This window comes from Salvia splendens, chromosome 15, assembly GCF_004379255.2.
Source record: "Salvia splendens isolate huo1 chromosome 15, SspV2, whole genome shotgun sequence".
NCBI classification, from domain to species: Eukaryota; Viridiplantae; Streptophyta; class Magnoliopsida; order Lamiales; family Lamiaceae; genus Salvia; species Salvia splendens.
This window is the reverse complement of record NC_056046.1, coordinates 16,561,853-16,581,965: the sequence shown is the minus strand read 5'-3', so window position 1 is coordinate 16,581,965 and position 20,113 is coordinate 16,561,853. Positions and strand designations below refer to the sequence as shown.

Genomic DNA, 20,113 nt, shown 5'->3' with positions numbered 1-20,113 from the left:
TGACCTCCACGACATCCACGACCTAGTTAGTGGTGATGCAAGCCACGATCTTAGTTCAATGTATAAATAGAACTTAGATCAGATAGACTGAAAGAAAAAAGCTCTCTAGACATCAAATATCATATAGCAAGTCTGTATTTGTAAGCTGTAAACCAGATCAAGCAATACAATCTTGCCCTCCTTTCTTCCCGTGGACGTAGATTTACCTCAGTAAATCGAACCACGTAATTCCTTGTGTCGTGATCTATATTTTTTACCTGCATTTATTACCATCAAAAATTCGTCCAACCATCACTGGCGCCGTCTGTGGGAAACAGAGAACCAAATCTGTGATAAAAGCGAGTTTTTGATCCTCTTCCACCAAAAAAATGCATACCAGATCACATAATACCCGTGCTTCCGTCCGTGATAACCATGAGGAAGCTAGTCCAGCCCGTAGGTCTGGAAAACAGCCTCGTGAGAAATCTGTCTCCAGTTCTCACGGTGAAGGAACAAGCCACTCCAGAAGTCGTCGCACCGAGTCTTCCCAGCAGCCCGATTTGAACGAGGCTGTCAAGTTGTTTTTGGCCGAGAAGCAGGATGAATTCTTAACATTCCTGCAAACAGGCCAAAAGCCGGAGACGAAAACGGCTGATTCTCCCTCTCCATCCAGACATGAAAGTCACTACCGCAGTAGTGTCGCATCTCCCCGGAGAAAGAATCCTCACCACCGACATGTTCCTCTTCCTCCTCGTTACCGGAATCACAGGAGAACTCCATCTCCACCATACCGAAGAGATGTCGGGTTCGCCATGTATGGAGCGCTGAAGACTCCATTCTCGGATGATATCACCCGAACTCCGTTGCCGCAGAATTACCGAACTCCGTCAATGACTTATGACGGGTTAGTGGATCCTCATGATTTCTTGGGACGCTATCAGTATAATATGGCGAACCAAGGTCTCAATGAGGTCCATATGTGCAAGCTGTTTCCCGAGCTGCTTATCGGGAACGCAAGAAGGTGGTTCGATAGCCTCCCCCAAGGCAGCATTAGATCTTACCGAGATCTAATGGATGCTTTCCACAGGAGGTTCTTTCAGAAAGCGGAAGCCCGAATCACTTCGGCTCAGCTGCTTTCTATACGTCAAGGTCGCGACGAAAAGATCAGCGACTTTATGACGAGATTCCACAAGGAATGCCTACAAGTAGATGATCTCAATGATCTACTTGTCATTTCGGCATTCCAAAATGGAATCCTGCCCGGAGCTCTCTACAGAAAGCTCGTGGAATGCAGTCCGCAAACAGCTCAAGAGATGTGGGACATTGCGGACCAGTTTTCTCGTGCCGATGAGGCAGACCGTCGAAAACGGTCTTTAGACAGTTCATCTAGAGAAGACAAAAAGAAGCCCGATCATAGCGATCAGAGGCTTCCTCGCCGAACTCCTTTTGAAAGAATTCAAAGGGCACCGGTACAAGGCAGATTGGGACCACGTCTCGATCTTGAGAAACCGCCCGCTCAGTTCGTACCTTTGAACAAGTCGAGAGCGGAAATTTTCGAACTGCATTCCGATATGTTCGAAAAGCCAAAGCGGATGACGAAATCTACCGCGCGCCGAAGTCAGGATAATTATTGCTCCTTCCATCAAGACCACGGTCACGATACCGAGGAGTGCCGACATTTGGCTGCAGGTATTGATGTTCTTGTGAAAGCAGGGACGTTAAAAAAATACCAAAGCAAGCAGCCGAAAAAGAACAAGAAGCAGAGAAGTGCGAACTGCGCTCCTCAGGATCCGAAAAGGCAACAGGATCCCGAAGACGATGACGAGCCGCAATATGATGGAGTAATCCAGACTATTGACGCTCTCCCAGCCGGGAAGACTAAATCGTCCCTGAAGTCAGAGCGCAGAGGCTTCAATCGAGAGGAGCCAACGCATAAAAGGCTGAAGCAGGACGAAGTGATTACATTTTCAGATGCCGATCCCGTCCCGGCCATCTCTCCTCATCAAGACGCCATTGTCATTCAAGCCGGAGTGGCAAACAAACTGATCCACAGAGTGTTCGTGGATACAGGAGCGTCAGTTAGCATTCTTTTTAAAGAATGTTTCGATAAACTGGAAGTGGATCCAGCTCGGCTCAGTCCGGCTCCGCTTCCTCTGAAAAGTTTCGCCCAGGAGGACACCCGCCCTGAAGGTATTATCAGCCTTCCGATTACGGTGGGAAGAGCGCCTACAAGCTCCAGTACGATGATCGAGTTCTTTGTGGTAAAAGCTCGGTCCCCGTACAACATTATACTGGGAAGAGACTGGCTCAACACAGTTCGGGCCATTTGCTCTACTTATCACCTCACCATCAAGATCCCCACTAAAGGAGGAATAGCGGTCATCCGAGGTGATCAAAAAAGAGCAAAAGAGTGTTTGCAGATTGCGCTTAAAAGTGCCGAGCAATCAGATCGGCACCATCAAGCATAGCAATCACAGCAGCCGGAGTCAGAGGCAGGCGAAATGACCGAAGTCACACCGGAGCCGAACTCGATGGAAGTTCGGTTATATGAAGATGATCCATCCAGAACGGTGAAGATCGGTTTCGCGGGAACACCTCTACTCCGGGAAAAGACCATCCAGCTCCTCAAAGAGTACAAAGGCGTCTTTGCGTGAACTCCGTACAGTCTGGTGTACGGCACTAAAGCCGTGATTCCGGTTGAGATCGGCATACCCAGTCCCCGAACTCTTAATTTCTCAGCAGAACTGAATGAGGACGGACTGAGAGCCGAACTAGATCTTGCCGAAGAAAGAAGAGAATTGGCCTGCATAAAAGCAGCCAAGTACAAGGAGCAAGTAGCCCGGTATTATAACCAAAGGGTGAAAAAGCTGCAATTTCAAGTGGGAGATCTCGTCTTGAGAAACAATGAAGTAAGCCGAGCAGAAAAGCTGGGCAAACTCAAACCCACATGGGAAGGTCCATATCGGGTGTCAGAAGTCCTCGGCAAAGGGTCTTATAAATTGACTCACATGTCAGGAGAACAAGTACCCCGAACATGGCACATTTCCAACCTCAAGAAGTTCCATTTGTAAGAGACAGTCCGGTCAGTCAGTCTTGTGTCTAGTTCGGTCCTAGGGGTATGTGCTTTCTTTGTTTTTTACTTGTTTTTCATGTTTGTCTTTATGTGCGTTGTCTCTCTATGTGCGTGTCGTCTCTTACAAATGTTACTGAGGTATCTTGTTCTTTAAAGGCTGATCCCCTTTTTAGAACATGTATTAAAGACAATTGTGAGTCCAAGCTTCTCAGGAAGATACAAGACTCCACAATTCAGCTTAAGAAACAAGCAGTTCGTCTGAAACGAACTGCAAAAAGGGAAAGTCCGATCCGAGCGATAAAACTCGCCAAATTAGGACAAAGGGAAAGTCCGATCCGAGCGATAAAACTCGCCAAATTAGGACACAAACCAAGTCCGGTCAAAGAAGATTTTACTTCATAAGACCACTTCGGTTAACAAAGGGAAAGTCCGATCCGAGCGATAAAACTCGCCAAATTAGGACAAAGGGAAAGTCCGATCCGAGCGATAAAACTCGCCAAATTAGGACACAAACCAAGTCCGGTAAAAGAAGTTCACTTCATAAGACCAAAGACGAGTCCGGTCAAAGAAGTTTACTTCATAAGACCGAGGACGAGTCCGGTCAAAGAAGTTTACTTCATAAGACCGAGGACGAGTACAATAAATGAAATAAAAAATCGCTGAACTGTAAGTACGCAGTGATAGAAGCGAAATGAAAAAAAATTTCATTTATTAAGTCTTGTTCGGCATACAACTCCGCTGCTCTACGAGAAGGCGTTACGCTATTACAAAGGACTATTCTACTGTCCACGGTTGCTAAAGTTGAGCCACCTATTCAAAAAAATCCTCGTGAAGCCGAGTTCGGGCGTTCCGGGCAGCTGAAGAATAAGCAGGTCGACGAGATGCTCATCCAAAATGCCGAAGTGATTCACTTCGCTTTTCGGGGGGGTAGTGATGGGGTACGAACTAAACCCTAATGGCGAGCCCAATAGCAGTGACGGCCCATTAGCCCAAAACCCAAGAAAGAGTATCAGTTCGGCACAACCAAAGAGTTCAGTTCGGTTCGGCACAACCAAAGAGTTCGGTCGCAGCCTACAGCTCGGTAAAAGCCGACCAATCAAGCTCTACTCTCAGATCGGCAAAAGCTGCTCGGCAATAGTTCAGCAGTTCGGTCTCAGTATTCGACCGAACTGGGAGATAGTGGACTCATGCAGGATCTCCACGACCTCCACTACACGATCTATTTAGTGGTGTCAACTCATGCAGGATCTCATGCAGGATAGCGGACCAAACAAAGAGATAGTGGACCCATGCAGGATCTCATGACCTCCACGACATCCACGACCTAGTTAGTGGTGATGCAAGCCACGATCTTAGTTCAATGTATAAATAGAACTTAGATCAGATAGACTGAAAGAAAAAAAGCTCTCTAGACATCAAATATCATATAGCAAGTCTGTATTTGTAAGCTGTAAACCAGATCAAGCAATACAATCTTGCCCTCCTTTCTTCCCGTGGACGTAGATTTACCTCAGTAAATCGAACCACGTAATTCCTTGTGTCGTGATCTATATTTTTTACCTGCATTTATTACCATCAAAAATTCGTCCAACCATCAATTAGCATATATAGAATTCACTTATCACCACTTTAGTTAAACAAATACAATTACAACATGAATTTTTACTAGTTTTATGTACTGTATAAAATAATTATGTATTTTTATAGTTGTTGTAATTGTGAATTTTCAACTATAAAAAATACTATCACTATCCTTGATCATTTTTTATTTCGGATTGTCCAACAAAATTATTCTATATTTATTTATAATAAAACTATCTTTTTTTATCTATTTTGTATACTCTACTAATTTTTCATTACAAGACTTAGAACCTACTATTTTTCTTTTGCATCTGCGCCTATATACAAACCACTCCCTCCATTCTCGTTAATTATATGTCCTAGTTTTCAGCTAAATAATTTTTTATATAAATATCTTATTTTATTTTTATAATTTTTAATATACTATTAATCTTCATTCTATTCTACTTATTCTACTTATTCATTCCGTCCCTAATAATTTGTCACCATTGACACATCACGGATTTTAAAAAATATAATACTCTCCCCGTCTCTGAAAATTTATCACTTATTTCCTTTTTCTTCCGTCCCTAAAAATTTGTCACCTTTCACTTTTACCATTTTTGGTAGTAGATCCCACATCCCACTAACTCATTCTGACTCACATTTAATTTTAAAAATAATATATAAAAGTAGGACTCACATGACACTAACTTTTTTAACCAACTTTTTTTTATTATATTTCTTAAAACCCGTGCCGGGTCAAATGGTGCCAAATTTTAAGGGACGGAAGGAGTAGTAGAAAATTCAATCAAAAATTCGATATTGGGCCGGGCCAAGGAAAACCCGGCCCAATATCCTACACCATTTACCATAATTATCTCAGTTGCTCATCTTCTTGAACCCTAACCTCTTCTTTCCCTTTCCCCTACTCATTCACGATTCCACTGCAATCTCTAACAATTCACAGATCCATTCAATCAAAAATTCGCCCTAGAATTTGAGAAATGTATAACGGAATAGGGCTCCAGACCCCTCGGGGATCCGGTACCAATGGCCACATACAGTCGAACAAGTTCTTCGTGCGACCCAAGACCAACAAAGTCGTCACCGATTCGAGCAAGGGCTTCGAATCGGGCCAAGGAATGGCCGGCGTGACTCGCAAAGCCAACAAGGAGATCCTGGAGCACGATCGGAAGCGTCAGATTGAGCTCAAACTGATCGTTTTGGAGGATAAGCTGATAGATCAGGGGTATACAGATGCCGAGATCGCCGAGAAGCTCGACGAGGCGAGGAAGTCTCTCGAAGCCAAGGATAAAGAAGATGCTGGTGCTGAAAATAAGTCGCGATTTTCGGAAAAGTACATATGCTCCTATCTACAATTTTAGTGCGTGTTTGTGTGAAAATTTAAATTTGATATCAGCTGCTCCTTTTGCTTTATGATCGAGCTTAATTTCTCGTTATTATTCTAGCTGTAGTCCTTACATTCACATGTTGATTTTGTTCTACTTAGTTGCTGGGTTAATGGTTTGTTGTACGGTCACTGGAGCCAGTTGATTATAATTTCGTTACATTGCAGTTTTTAATACTCTATGATGCTGCTTAAATTGAACTAAATGGATTTTTCTTTGTGAGAGTCTAACATTTAATTTCTTTGTGGATTATCAGAGTTTCGGAGACTCAGACTCATCAAATAGCTGCACTGAAGGAGAGGCAGATGGAAAATCTGAAGGCTGCACTTGGGATAGAATCCGAAGCTGAGAAAGAGCAGAAGCGCAGTGCTGCTGAGGCTCTACATTTCAAGGAGAATCTTGATGAGGGTGAAATAGTGTCTACTGATACTGATCAGAGGGAAGCAACACAAAAAGTTGTAAAGAAAAATGAATCTGGTAGGAATAAAAAAAAGCGGGCTAAGGATTCCGATAGTAGTGAGGGTTCTGATGTTGATCTTAGGAAGAGAAAGGGAAAGTCCTCTAAGAAGCAGAAGAGAGTTTCGAGGCGTGACAGTAGTTCATCTAGTTCAGAATCAGAGTCTGATTCTGATTCTGATTTGGGTTTGGAGTCTGATCATGATAAGAAAAACATTAGAGCTCGTGAACGCCATGATTCTGATTCTGATGACAACCATGTCCCCCCAAAGAGCGGAAAGCAAAAGCTAAAGAAGTCTTCAAAGAGCAAGCGCCATGAATCTGATGACTACTACAGCTCCCCTGGGAGTCCTCAGAGGAGAAAACAAAATGAAAAGAAGTATTCAAAGAACAAACGCCACGATTCAGATGACGACCACAATCCAGATGAGAGCCCTGATAGGAGAAATCAGGTGCTAAAGAAGCATATGGCACTGTCAAAGAGCAAGCGGCATGATTATGATCATGACAGAGCCCATGAGAGGAGAAAGATAGAAGAAAAAAAGCTGGCAATGACTTATAACAGAGCACGTGAGAGTCCGGAAAGGAGAAAGATAGAAGAAAAGAAACTGTCAATGAACATGCCACAGTCAAAAAGCAAGCGACATGAGAATGATCAATACAGTCCCCCTGAGAGTCCTGAGAGGAGAAATCAAGAGCAAAAGAAGTCTTCAAAGAGCAGGCGGCATGATTCGGATGATGATTACAGTTCTGGAGAGAGTGTTGAGAGGATAAAGCAAGAGTCAAAGAAGCCGTCTAAGAGCAAGCGGTATGATTCTGATGATGGCTACAGCTCTGGAGAGAGCCTTGAGAGACTAAAGAAAGAGCAAAAGAAGCCTTTAAAGAGCTCACAACTTGACTCTGATGACGACTACGACTCTGGTGAGATCCCTGATAGGATAAAGCAAGAGCTAAAGAAGCGATCAAGCAGCAAGCGACATGATTCTGATGACGAGTACAGTCATAAGAAAGGGAAACATGATGATAACCGAAAAAACTATCATGAGGGAGCTCGGAAGAATGGAAAATCTGACTCAGATGATGAACATAATCCTCGTGAAGGCCTCAAGAGTAGGAGTGAGAGGGGTTATGAGCAGAGCAGGCGACATGGTGATTCTGATGATAAGTTGGAGAAACGCGAGAGAAGCCGAACTGGGAAGGTGAATCCACTACCTGATAGTCCTAAGGACCGTCGTTATGATAGTAGTAGGAAACCCAGGAGTGAGATCCAAGATAAGTTTGGTGATAGGTATGTTAAAGGAAGCGACAGTGACAGAGAAGATGAAATTGGTGATAGGTATGATCAAGGAATCTACATTGACAAACAAGTTCAAATTAATGACAGGTATGGTCAAGGAAGTGACAGTGATTCCGACGAAGCACCTAAAAGGAGAAGGGAACGGCGTGATAGAGATAAGGATGATTTAAGTTCTGGTCGTGGTAGACTAGATAGATATAGTACAAGGGATGATGAGTATAAACCTGGTGATGCCATTGAAAGAAGTAGATCTAATGTTAGGAATCAAGATAGAGTTGAAGAAACCAAGTCATTAATGAAGAAAAAAGTAGGTCATGGTGACGATTCAAGTTCCAGATGCAGAGAGAAGGATCTTGCACACGATGTTGATGATAAACAGAAGGAGAACGATGATGGATTGAATGCATTTCGGAAATTGGAGCAGCTGTATGGATCAAAGGGAGACAGTTCTGGAGATAGAAGTGAGGGCATGACTCGCAGTAGGAATGAGCCCCGACATGAGAGTAGGAGAGAGAGTGGGGAGGATGAAGGTTACCGGCGAAGCCATGGAAGAGAAAGGGGGGATGCTGAAGGTTGCCATGGAAGAAGGCAAGAAAGAGAGAGAGGTGATGGTGAAGATCACCATGGAAGAAAGCAAGAAAGAGAGAAAGTGGATGATGAAGATCGCTATGGAAGAAAGCCTGAAAGAGGGAGAGGGGATGATGAAGATCACCATGGAAGAAAGCAAGAAAGAGAGAGGGGATGATAAAGATGGCGATGTCAGAAGACATGGAGATAGAGAGCCATACAAGAGGGGCCGTGAGCGTCAACGAGAAGAGGAGCACACAAGTAACAAAGATGAGAGAGGTGGGGAACACGTATCGCAGAGGGCAAGGTATGACGAGGGACGCCCTAGTGGAAGGAGATACCCTAAGGATGACAGGAGTGATGATAGGCGGTCTGGGCGCCGGTGATCAATCAATGCTGCTGCTGATGTGCTTTCTTGAGTTTGCTGATTGTAAGTTGGCTTACATTCAGTAAATAGTTCTTTATCCTGCAACTTGGTTGTCTGATAATTTCCCGAGACGTTTGCAGTGTGATATAAGTACATGTTACATGTCAAAGCCTCTGGCCTATGTATGATATGATTTGCTTAGGACTTGTAACGAGGATATGGTTATTTCATTTGTGTATGGTTTGTTCATCTTTTGTTGTGATATTGGTATGGAATTATGAACTCTCATCTTCGAAATTGGTTGTGTCAAATGCTTCACTTTCACTATGTTATCTACATGCAACTGATTGATTTTCTGCTTACTTTCTCCATTTGCTCTCCTCTATCCTTGACAACAAGGTTTAATTTATATCAAGGCTTAGAAAAGTACACATTTTAGATTTCGAGCCATAAAGACAATGTCGTTATGTGCGTTTGGTGTAACCATTACACGAGCCATCCCAAGTGATTTTATTAGTGAAGGATCTTGCTCTTGCTCTTGCTCTTGCGTTGTTGTGAAACCCATTCTTCGTAATCTTGCACCAGTTGTTGTAGAAGCAATGGCACCAGTTGATCCACCAGAGCTTGCATCATTCTATGTCGAAAATGAAATTTAATTTCTTGTAAATTTCAAATACTAGGACAAACAGTATACCATCGCGTCTGGTCTACTTACATATTTCCCGGACCCTCAACCGTTGATGGGGGCAGCATAGCAAATGGCTGGGTGTATATCTGCATCAAAGCGACATCAAAAGAGCTTATCGTTGCAACTTATATTCCGATATCATCATTGCATTTAAAAGCACAAATTGAAAAAGATGACTGGATACAAACCTCAAGGACAAGATCTAATCTGACATCAACATCCAGAAATTGTTCAGAAGCAACGGTTTCCCATTTCAAGTTGTTCTGCATAGAAGCTGCAAGAAATTGAAGACACTAAAGTTGGATCTGCAGCACTTGAAACCTAAAGGTTCCTCGAACTGAACTTACCTGAGAAGCGCTCGTTCTGGCGTTCCACCGCATCAGAACCCTCAAACTGGAGTGTAAATCAAAACATTAAGTGTGTATTCAGTATGTATACTCTCAAAACTATCAAAAAACAATCTGTTTTTTCCCATCTTTTTTCGCAAAGAAGCTTACCTTGCACGATATCATCTCGACTAAACATTCTTGAGCAGTTGATGTTACTTGTAAGTCGATAACTGGCGCAACCTCAAAATTAAGAAGCTTAATCTGTGGTAGGATGCACCTGCAAAAGCATTATCAAATGAAGACACAAAAAATAGGATATGAAGCTAAATAACTCTATATTTGTTAGTATAATTTGCATAATTAAGACAAGAACACTATGTTTCAAAACACATTTAAGTAAAACAAAGTCTGAAGCATTTTAACACCACAAAATCTCCATTACTTGCACTACCAATACCAATTTCCATAATTTCCTTTTCCTAAAGAATGGTCACTTTGATCGATAATTTAGATAGATAAATTGCAAAAAAACTGAGTTGTTTTTAATCATGTAATCCTTGAAATACTCAATCCTACACACTGTCAATCTAAGCAAACTTAAATGTGTAACTTCGACAGTAACTAAGTTGGGTTTGTGTTTGCACATATATAAATAATCATCAAATGACTAATTCAGTAACAAGAAACTGAAATAAATAAATAAATAAATAAATACCTATACAAATTGGAATCAAGGGATTGATAACTCTGCAAGGCCTTTAAATTCAAGATGGCTTCAATCCCAGATGGATGGCTGAAAAATTGACTTATGTGATAATTGCTATTTTCAGCATCACTATAATTAGGAATCTTTATTCTCTCCTTCCTGGCTGCAAAAAGATTTGCTTTCTTAACATTTGTGGTTGACAACTTCACACTCACTTTCTTCACTCCATTTCTCTTCCTTGAAAAAATGTGGAGTAGTAATATATAAAATCAAAATCTTCATTTGAGCTGCAATATTTATAGATAGAAACACTCACTTAATTCAACGGTTGAATATCAATAGTTGAAGTAAATGTACCTCGTTAATGTGATGATTTCTTGAAAACGATGGGGCCCAAATGGGGATTGGATTTTAGTGATGGCCATGGATATCTTAGATGAGCTACATGGTTGTTGTAGAGACACAGAGAGATAAAAAGAGATTGCGATAGATGAGAGAAAGAAAAGTCGCTACCTTATACACAGTGTTTATTTGATTTATATATATATATATATATATATATATCTTGAGATAAACTGTTTATTTGATTTATATATATATAAACTTAATGAACATTTATAATAATCTTAGTAAGATTTATTACCTCTATTTTTATCCTCTATGAACATTGATGTTCCATAAGAAATTACTTACACTACTTGTGATAATTAACGAAACCAAAAATACTAGTATCTATTTTGATTTTGATTGTAGGATTTATTACCTCTATTTTACTTCATTTACGTAGTCATAATTAAATTTTTTTTACAAATTCAGATTATTTTATAATAAAACCATTGCTGAGATTCAAGTACAAACCTATCTAACTTTTTTGATATTCACTAATTTTTTTCAGGGAAATAGGACATTATCTACGGAAGTTTCATTTATGTGTTTATGTAATGATTTTATATTCTCCATTTCATAATCTTGTAAGCAATAGTTAAAAAATAAGTTAGGAATATTGGTTAAAATATACTCCCCCGTCCCCCAAATATTGTCCCACTTTGACCCGACACGGGTTTTAAGAAATGTAATGAAAAATGAGTAGAAAAAGTTAGTGGAACGTGAGTTCACTACCAAAATTGGTAAAAAGTTAAATGGGACAAATTTTGTGGGACGGACGGAAATGGAAAAATGGGACAAACTTTTAGGGGTGGAGGGAGTAAAATGTAATTATACCAAAATTGATAAAAAAAAGTTAATTGAGACAAATTTTGTAGGACGGACGGAAATGAAAAAATGGGACAATCTTTGTGGGACGGAGGGAGTAAAATGTAATTATGAAAATAAATACTATAAGCATACTATGACATAGAGATATTATGTCATAAATTATTTTTTAAGTAAAATTGGATTAGAGTTAAAAGACCTTTTTGATATTCCAAAACCTCAATCTATCAAAATAAAATCGCGAATTAGGCTATAGACCTAAATCTTTTCTATAATCTTGGGTAGTATGGAGCAACCTTAAATCTCATTAATAACCCATATTTTTTTATGAGCTCATTATTACATTTACATATTAATCCGAAATAGAGCAATTATTTTTCAAGTGGAAAAACAAATCAATATGGCTTTAATACCGAAATAAGGTAGGTAAATATATCAAAATTGGGCAATGATTTCTGGTTTCGAAACTATAAATAATTAACCGAGTGAGTGGGCTTGGTTTATCCAATAAAGCAATGTATCATTGCTCCTCGATTAATTTTGGGCCTGAGGATCCAGTGAGCCGAAAATATTCCCCCTTTGCAAATTAATACACTGTTTATGAATAATTACACCATCATACTACATGTCAACCACTCTTTAATTATCTATTAATAACTTAACAATTACTTAACTAACTAATCACCCTAATAACCTCATAGGCTCATATTCATCTTAATAAAATTGAGAGATAAAACATTTGGCTTTGGCAACCATATGAATTTTATATTCAATGGTCCGATTGTCTCAAACTTCACAAAAACTGCAAGTTTTAATCGTGGCCGTCAAATACTTGCAATGAAAAAAATTCTTCATAGACAATAGCAAGAATTGGGCATCAATGCCAGAATCAGTACAAAAAACTTTTAAGGACACAAAAATTGAGATACAATTACTTACGTCGGAAAATTTTTAAAAAAATAGTAACAACAATTTAGGATACAAAAGAAAACATTCTTAAATTAAGAACAAAATAACTTAATCTTTTCCTTTTTTAGGGCGCTTCCATTTCATTACCTAATTTTAGTTGTAACACCAACAATAAGGATACTTTTTAAAGCGTTGATTTTGTATATCTAAAAACACAAATTAACGTCTTAAATTATATTAAAATATTTTTAACTGTTTTTTTTTGTTGTGAATTGATAAAACAAATGCAAAGATCGACGCTGTATTTACGTGGTTCGATCCTCAATGGGATCTACATCCACGGACGAAGGTGAAACTATTTTATTGCGGCACAACACGACAGAAAACTAATTACAACACACACTCTAGCTTGCTACTCAACCGGAGAAGACAACTCGGTTGTGAATCACTCACCTAGCTAGCCAAGATTACAGCGTGTACTCTTCTCTCTCTATACTCTCTCTTGAATCACACAAGATGGTGAAGAAGAAGATCAAAAACAGAAAATTGGTTACAATACAACTGATCTCAGCTATCCGTATTTAACCAAGCCAACGGCCACTGCCTTTCAACTCTGGGCCTCCGAACTTGGGCCTGAGTATTATTCTTTTGGGCCGCCTATGAGGTTGATCCAACCACAAGCCCAACAAACTCCACCTTGGCTGCATCCACCCTCAAACCAGCTCCACCTTCGCCTGAACACCCTCACCTTCTTGCAGTCAAGTTAACCAAGTCCAAGCAATGCTCGAACTTAGCACTCGGTAGAGGTTTGGTCATCATGTCAGCTGCATTCTCAGAGGTGTGAATCTTCTTTACTGCCACAACACCTCTGCCTATCTCATCCCTCACGAAATGAAGCTTGATATCAATGTGCTTGCTCGTTTCATGAAAAGTTTGGTGCTTATCCAAGCTGATTGCACTGTTATTATGACAGAAAATAGTGACAGCCTCCTGCACCATACCAAAATCACCCAATATTCCTTTCAGCCATTTAGCTTCCTTAACTGCCTCTGCTAAGGAAATATACTCTGCCTCCGTTGTAGAGAGTGCAACCACCGGCTGAAGATTGGACTTCCAACTTATTGCTGTACCAAAAAGCTTGAATATGTAGGCTGATTGAGACTTCCTGCTGTCAATGTTTGCAGCATAATCTGCATCACAGTAGCCTATGAGCCCACTCTCACCATCCACTGTGCAGAATAACAATCCCAAGTCTTGTGTGCCCACTAGATACTTCATTATCCACTTCAAGGCTTGCCAATGTGTGCCACCCGGATCTGCCATGTATCTGCTGGTCAGACTCATGGCATTTGATAGATCAGGCCGGGTGCACAACATCATGTACATAATACTCCCAACAATGCTTGCATAAGGGACCTTGGACATCAGCTTCCTTTCTTGATCATTAGCCGGCTTCTGATTGATTGAGAGTTTAAAGTGTGGACTTGTTGGAATTGACACTTTTCTGGAATCAATCATTTGGAACTTGATCAACATCTTGTTAATGTAGCTATGTTGCATCAGCCACAACTTCTTAGCAGCTCTATCTCTAATGATATCCATGCGAAGAATCCTTTTTGCATTTCCCAAGTCCTTCATTTCAAAAGCTTCCTCCAAATCCTCCTTCACTTGCTTCACATCTGCCTTACTAGGGCCTGCCACAAGCATATCATCCACATAGAGTAACAAGTAAGCAACTGCCCTACCTCCCTTGTGCCTTATGTAAACACAACTATCAAAGACAGATTTCTTGAAGCCCATTTTCTCCATTTGTTTATCGAAGGTCAGGTACCACTGCCGGCTGCTTTGTTTGAGTCTATAGAGACTCCTTTTCAAACAACAGACCTTATTTTCATCTCCCGGCCTTATGAATCCTTGTAGCTGCTCCATGTAGATTGTCTCTACCAACTCACCATGCAAAAAAGTTGTTTTTACATCTAGTTGCTGCAATTCCCAATCTCTCCGAGCCACAATTGACAAGAGTATCCTTATTGAACTGTGTTTCACCACAGGAGAGAAGACCTCGGTGTAATCTATCCCCTCCTCCTGTATGAAACCTCTTGCAACCAAGCGAGCCTTATACCTGATACTATCATTCTCAGAGGCCTCCACCTTTTTCTTGTAAATCCATTTGCAAGAGATAGGTCTTTGTTGAATCTGTGATCTGAGAACTAGGATCCAAGTTTTGTTTTTGATGAGAGAGTCTATCTCATCCTTCATAGCCTTTATCCATTTCTCTTTATCTTTGCTGCCAATAGCTTCCTTATAAGTGCTTGGTTCTGAGATTTCCAACTCCTCTGCAACACATAGTGCATAGTATACAAAATCTGCATCTCTGAACCTTGCTGGTGGTCTGATCTCTCTTCTGGTTCTATCTCTGGCCAGAGCATATTGCTGAATTTGTGGCTCTGGATCAGAGACATCTGGGTGCATATCAGTAGGCTGCTCATTCTCTTCATCTGAGGGTATCATTTGCTCTCTGAAGTCAGCATCATCTGAGCCTCTATTTTCTGGCTCATGCTGATCAAAACTGATTCCAGCCGGTTCTGGAATTATTTCTGTGTGCTGAGTGGGCTTGAATGGCATAATCGACTCATCAAAGATGACATCCCGACTAATGATGACCTTTTGATTCCCTTCTTCTGTGTACCAAAGTCTATATGCCTTAGCACCATCTTGGTAGCCAAGAAAAATGCATTTCAGCGCTCTAGGTTCTAGCTTCCCTTGCCTTATGTGAGCAAAGGCTCTGCAACCAAAAATCCTAAGCTTCTCATAGCCTCCTAGACTTCCATACCACCTACTATCTGGAGTATCAAAACCAATGGCTGAGCATGGACATTTGTTGATCAATTTTGCTGCAGTGGAGACAGCCTCTGCCCAAAATTTCTTAGGCACTCCAGAGGTAAATATCATGCATCTTACTCTCTCAAGAAGTGTCCTATTCATTCTCTCCGCGGTTCCATTTTGTTGTGGATTCCCCGGAGCTGTTCTATGCCTCTTCACTCCCCTCTGCACACAAAAGTTATCAAATTCCTTTGATAGGAACTCAAGTCCGTTGTCTGTCCTCAGACACTTCAAGCCATATCCTTTCTCAACTTCAACTGCCTTGTACCATACACAGAATTTGCTAAATGTATCCGACTTCTCTTTGAGGATCCATACCCAAACCTTCCTGCTATAGTCATCCACTATACTCAAGAAGTACCTTCCACCTCCTATGGAATTAACCGGGCTAGGCCCCAACAAATCAGAATGACAGTAATCCAGGGGCCTCGTGGAATTGTGCTTTCATGAGCCATAAGGTAGTTTCTTTCCCTTTCCTAGTAAGCAAGACTCACACATCTTCACACTCCCCTTCTCATCAGCTGAGAAAACACCATTCTTGATCAGTACTTTGAGCCCTTTATCACCCACATGGCCTAACCCTTTATGCCACAAAACCAAATCCTGACCATGTGCAGTGTAAGAATCCCCTACAATGACTTCAGCCTCCACATAATATAACCTATTTCTTCTAGAGGCTGACATAATAGTGGCATCACCCTTCATGACTTTCATGCTTCCACCAGAAAACAGACAAGAAAAACCTTTCATCTCCAAGACTCCAACAGATATAAGGTTTCTTTTAATGCTAGGTATATATCTCACTTCAGTCAGCAGCTTAATAGAACCATCATGTACCTTAAAACGGACATTACCAATTCCTTTAACAGCACATACCTGGTTATTCCCTAGCAAGACTGACCCTTGTTCCTCAGTGAGATCCTCAAACCAACTCTTGTGGCTGCATATGTGGAAGGAGCACCCGGAGTCCATGATCCAAGAGTCTGCAATAGGCTTCTCGGTCACATTCATAACCTGAGCCAGGTCCAAATCTGCTGCACAATTAGCAGTGCTTTGATCATTGTTGCCCCAGCCAGCTTTCTTTTCAAAGCGTGACAATTTTTCTTGATGTGTCCAGGTTTCTTGCAGTAGTGGCAAGTTCTGGATTCCTTTTGAGCTGGATCTTTCTGGCCCTTCCCCTTCCATTTTTCAAAGCCAAATCTCTTCCACTTTTCATTTAGCTTCTTGACATTGGACTTTACATTTAGGCTCTCTCCAGCCTGATCAAGAGACTTCCCTAAGGAATTCTGAAAATCCTTCAACTTTAAAGCCGAATACACCTCCTCATAGGTGATCTTGGAGTCTCTGCCGAGGAGTATGGCATCCTTGAATTGCTCGAAGCTCTTAGGCAGTGAATTCAGGAGCATAAGTGCTTTGTCCTCATCATTGATCTGCTCATCAATGTTTTCCAGATCGTCCACACACTTGCCAAAGTCTTCGAGTTGCTCCAAGATGCTCTTTGCCTCCGATATCTTGAAAGTGAAGAGCCTTTGTTTCAGATGAAGGCGATTGGCAAGAGACTTCATCATGTAGATGGACTCAAGTTTCTCCCATATTGCTGCGGCGGTCTCTTCCTTCGAAACCTCCCTTAGAACTCGATCACTAAGGCTCAGAATTAGGGTACTGTAGGCCTTTTGTTGAAGTTCTTGAATCTTCGCATCAGCCTTCTTGTCCGCATCATCGGCGGTATCAGCCTTCTTCCCATCCTTCACAATTTTCCAAAGCCCTTGCTGCATCAACACTGCCTTCATCTTCAACCTCCATAGGCCGAAGTCATTGTTGCCCGTGAATCTCTCCAATTCAAATTTCGCCAGACACATTGCGCCGATCAAAACCTTTCCCACATACGGCGCCAATTTGATAAAACAAATGCAAAGATCGACGCTGTATTTACGTGGTTCGATCCTCAATGGGATCTACATCCACGGACGAAGGTGAAACTATTTTATTGCAGCACAACACGACAGAAAACCAATTACAACACACACTCTAGCTTGCTACTCAACCGGAGAAGACAACTCGGTTGTGAATCACTCACCTAGCTAGCCAAGATTATAGCGTGTACTCTTCTCTCTCTATACTCTCTCTTGAATCACACAAGATGGTGAAGAAGAAGATCAAAAACAGAAAATTGGTTACAATACAACTGATCTCAGCTATCCGTATTTAACCAAGCCAACGGCCACTGCCTTTCAACTCTGGGCCTCCGAACTTGGGCCTGAGTATTATTCTTTTTGGCCGCCTATGAGGTTGATCCAGCCACAAGCCCAACATGAATGGTCATCCCGTGAAAGTTCATCATTTAATTTGCCAAAGTAAGGGCTCAAACAAAATGAAGTTAAAATCGAAAGTTCAATGAATCGATTGAATTTGAAGATCCCAATTGCTGCATAAAAATAGGTTCCAGGGCTATTATAATCTTCACCTGAAATAAATAATTGATTCCTTTTATTATAGATAAGTAATATCTCTGTAAATTTAATAACTTTTGCACCCAACAAACAAATAACAAGAATAAAAGATTACGTAGTTGTATGTATTAATTAAATTGCTTATTGTAAACCAACATTTGATTGAAAAGAACATTTATCATCTTATAACTAACAAATTTATTTAAAAAAACACATAATCCTGCTTGCATCAATAATATGAAAATTAAGTACAACTGCAAACTTTTTCATGAAGAAAAAAAGAACACCAACTTATTACAAAAATGGAGAAATGAACAAAACTATTGGCTAGCTATAACACTTAAATATCAATCAATACATCCTAAAAATATGTAACTTATATCTTAGAACCACCAAACGACAGTCTGTATATTTGCATACCGGTACAATTTTAATAATATTATTTAGAACATCTCCAATAGAAATAGCTCAGCCTCAAACTCCTCCTATCATATCAACAGCACTAAAAACTCCTCCTGTCACATCATCAGGACAAACAACTGGACAAGCAATAGCCCAGCCATAGCCTAGCAACAATTAACAAAATTATAAAAACAAATAATTAACAATCACACAAAATAAGGAATTAAATGTACGACACAGATAGGGGAAAATAGATAATAATATTAAAATTTTTAAAAGTACATTAATTAAAAAAAAGTACATTAATTAAAAAAAAGTACATTAATTAAAAAAAAAAACTCCTCTTCCACACACGAGCCCCCCGCCTCCGCCTCACTCCTCGCAGGCGTCGCCGCTATCCGGTGTTGGATATTTTAGTGTAATTGGATTAACTTGATTGATCAATATGATCATAATGAGACATCAAATATGTTGGAAGTGCGGAGTGCACACTTGTTTGAATTCGTTATGATTGGACCGGGGTTTGGGGGCAGCGCCCCCGAGAGCGGGGTCCAAGGGGCAGAGCCCCTGGCTGGGGTCGAGTTGCCCCTGGCGGGGTCCAAGGGGCAGAGCTTGGAATTTTTTTTATTTCCATTAAAGTTGCTATACAGAAATCTTCATCCGAAAATGTAATTTCCGATAATTGAAGGATCAAATTACAATATTTAAAACCAGCCATAACTAAATAAAAAATAAATAAAAAATCGGCTGGCCGATCGCTCGCCGATCGGGAGCCTGCAATGGCGGCTAGCCGATCGGCGAGCGCATCGGCTAGTGCCCGCAAATCGGCGTGTGCTCACGGTTTTTCTCACCGATTTGCCGCTCGCCGGCTGCAATGGTTCGGCGAGCGGACCGGCCAGCGCCTAGAATCGGCTAGCCGGTCCGCTCGCCGCCATTGTGGATGCTCTTAGGCATGCAAAAAATGCAGTGCTAATCTCACTAGTATAAATATGCGTCATCTAATTCAGTCATTTTAATATTCCTAATCTTTTTCATTGATAAAACAAATTAAAATTAGCTAACATGAAGCCTTATTTTGCTGCATTCCTAGTCGTGGCAGTAATTTTAAGCTCCAATTTTCTTGAGTCCATGGCTACAACAGATTCAAGTAAGTGTTGTGTTTTAAATTATGGAGACTAATTAACACTAGTGTACATTGTGATTAAAATGATTATTGGTGTAATTGAAATGATTAATGTGATGGTTTTTGTGGGGAGAAATGTGGAGTGAGGTGCTCAAAAGCAGGGTTGAAGAAGAGGTGCTTGAAATATTGTGGGATATGCTGTGAAGAATGCAAATGTGTGCCTTCTGGAACATTTGGGAATAAATCAGAGTGCCCTTGCTATAGGGACAAGTTGAATTCCAAGGGCAACCCCAAATGCCCTTAATTCCTATTCTTCTTATCATTTCTTTACATATATGTTGCTTTTAACTTCCTCTCTTATAGAAGAGAATGTATTGGTGTGGTGATCAATAAAATGAGGCTCATTTCTTTGCTCTTAATCTTAATATTCTGTCCCTACGGGCATGTTTGGTTGCCCGGATTCTGGCAGGGAAAGTAATTTAATTCCCCAATTTTTAAATTCCAATGTTTGTTTGATTTTTAAAGAAATTAGGAAAGTAATAAGAATCCTAAAAATGTGGAAAGTTGGGCAAAATATGCGGATTATGAATCCCTTGCCTAACCTAGTTATTCTTTTTCCCAAATATGAGAATCCTATTCTATACGCACAAATTATATATTAACGCACAAAATATACGCCTTTTCCAGCAAAAGATACGCC

General features: G+C 40.6%; 2 protein-coding genes across 2 annotated transcripts; one reads left to right on the top strand and one right to left on the bottom strand.

Annotated features, from left to right (window-relative positions):
• Positions 1 to 5,523: 5,523 nt before the first annotated feature.
• On the top strand, positions 5,524 to 9,008 carry LOC121768333 (protein starmaker-like). Its single transcript, XM_042164804.1, has 2 exons — positions 5,524 to 5,972; positions 6,281 to 9,008. The coding sequence occupies exons 1-2, from the start codon at positions 5,620 to 5,622 to the stop codon at positions 8,520 to 8,522; spliced, it is 2,595 nt and encodes an 864-aa protein (XP_042020738.1). The 5' UTR covers positions 5,524 to 5,619; the 3' UTR covers positions 8,523 to 9,008.
• Positions 9,009 to 9,099: 91 nt separating this feature from the next.
• Positions 9,100 to 10,938, bottom strand: LOC121768334. Its single transcript, XM_042164805.1, has 7 exons — positions 10,792 to 10,938; positions 10,444 to 10,671; positions 9,897 to 10,005; positions 9,747 to 9,792; positions 9,588 to 9,673; positions 9,427 to 9,485; positions 9,100 to 9,345 (listed from the first exon to the last, which is right to left on the bottom strand). The coding sequence occupies exons 1-7, from the start codon at positions 10,857 to 10,859 to the stop codon at positions 9,225 to 9,227; spliced, it is 717 nt and encodes a 238-aa protein (XP_042020739.1). The 5' UTR covers positions 10,860 to 10,938; the 3' UTR covers positions 9,100 to 9,224.
• Between the last annotated feature and the right edge of the window lie 9,175 nt (positions 10,939 to 20,113).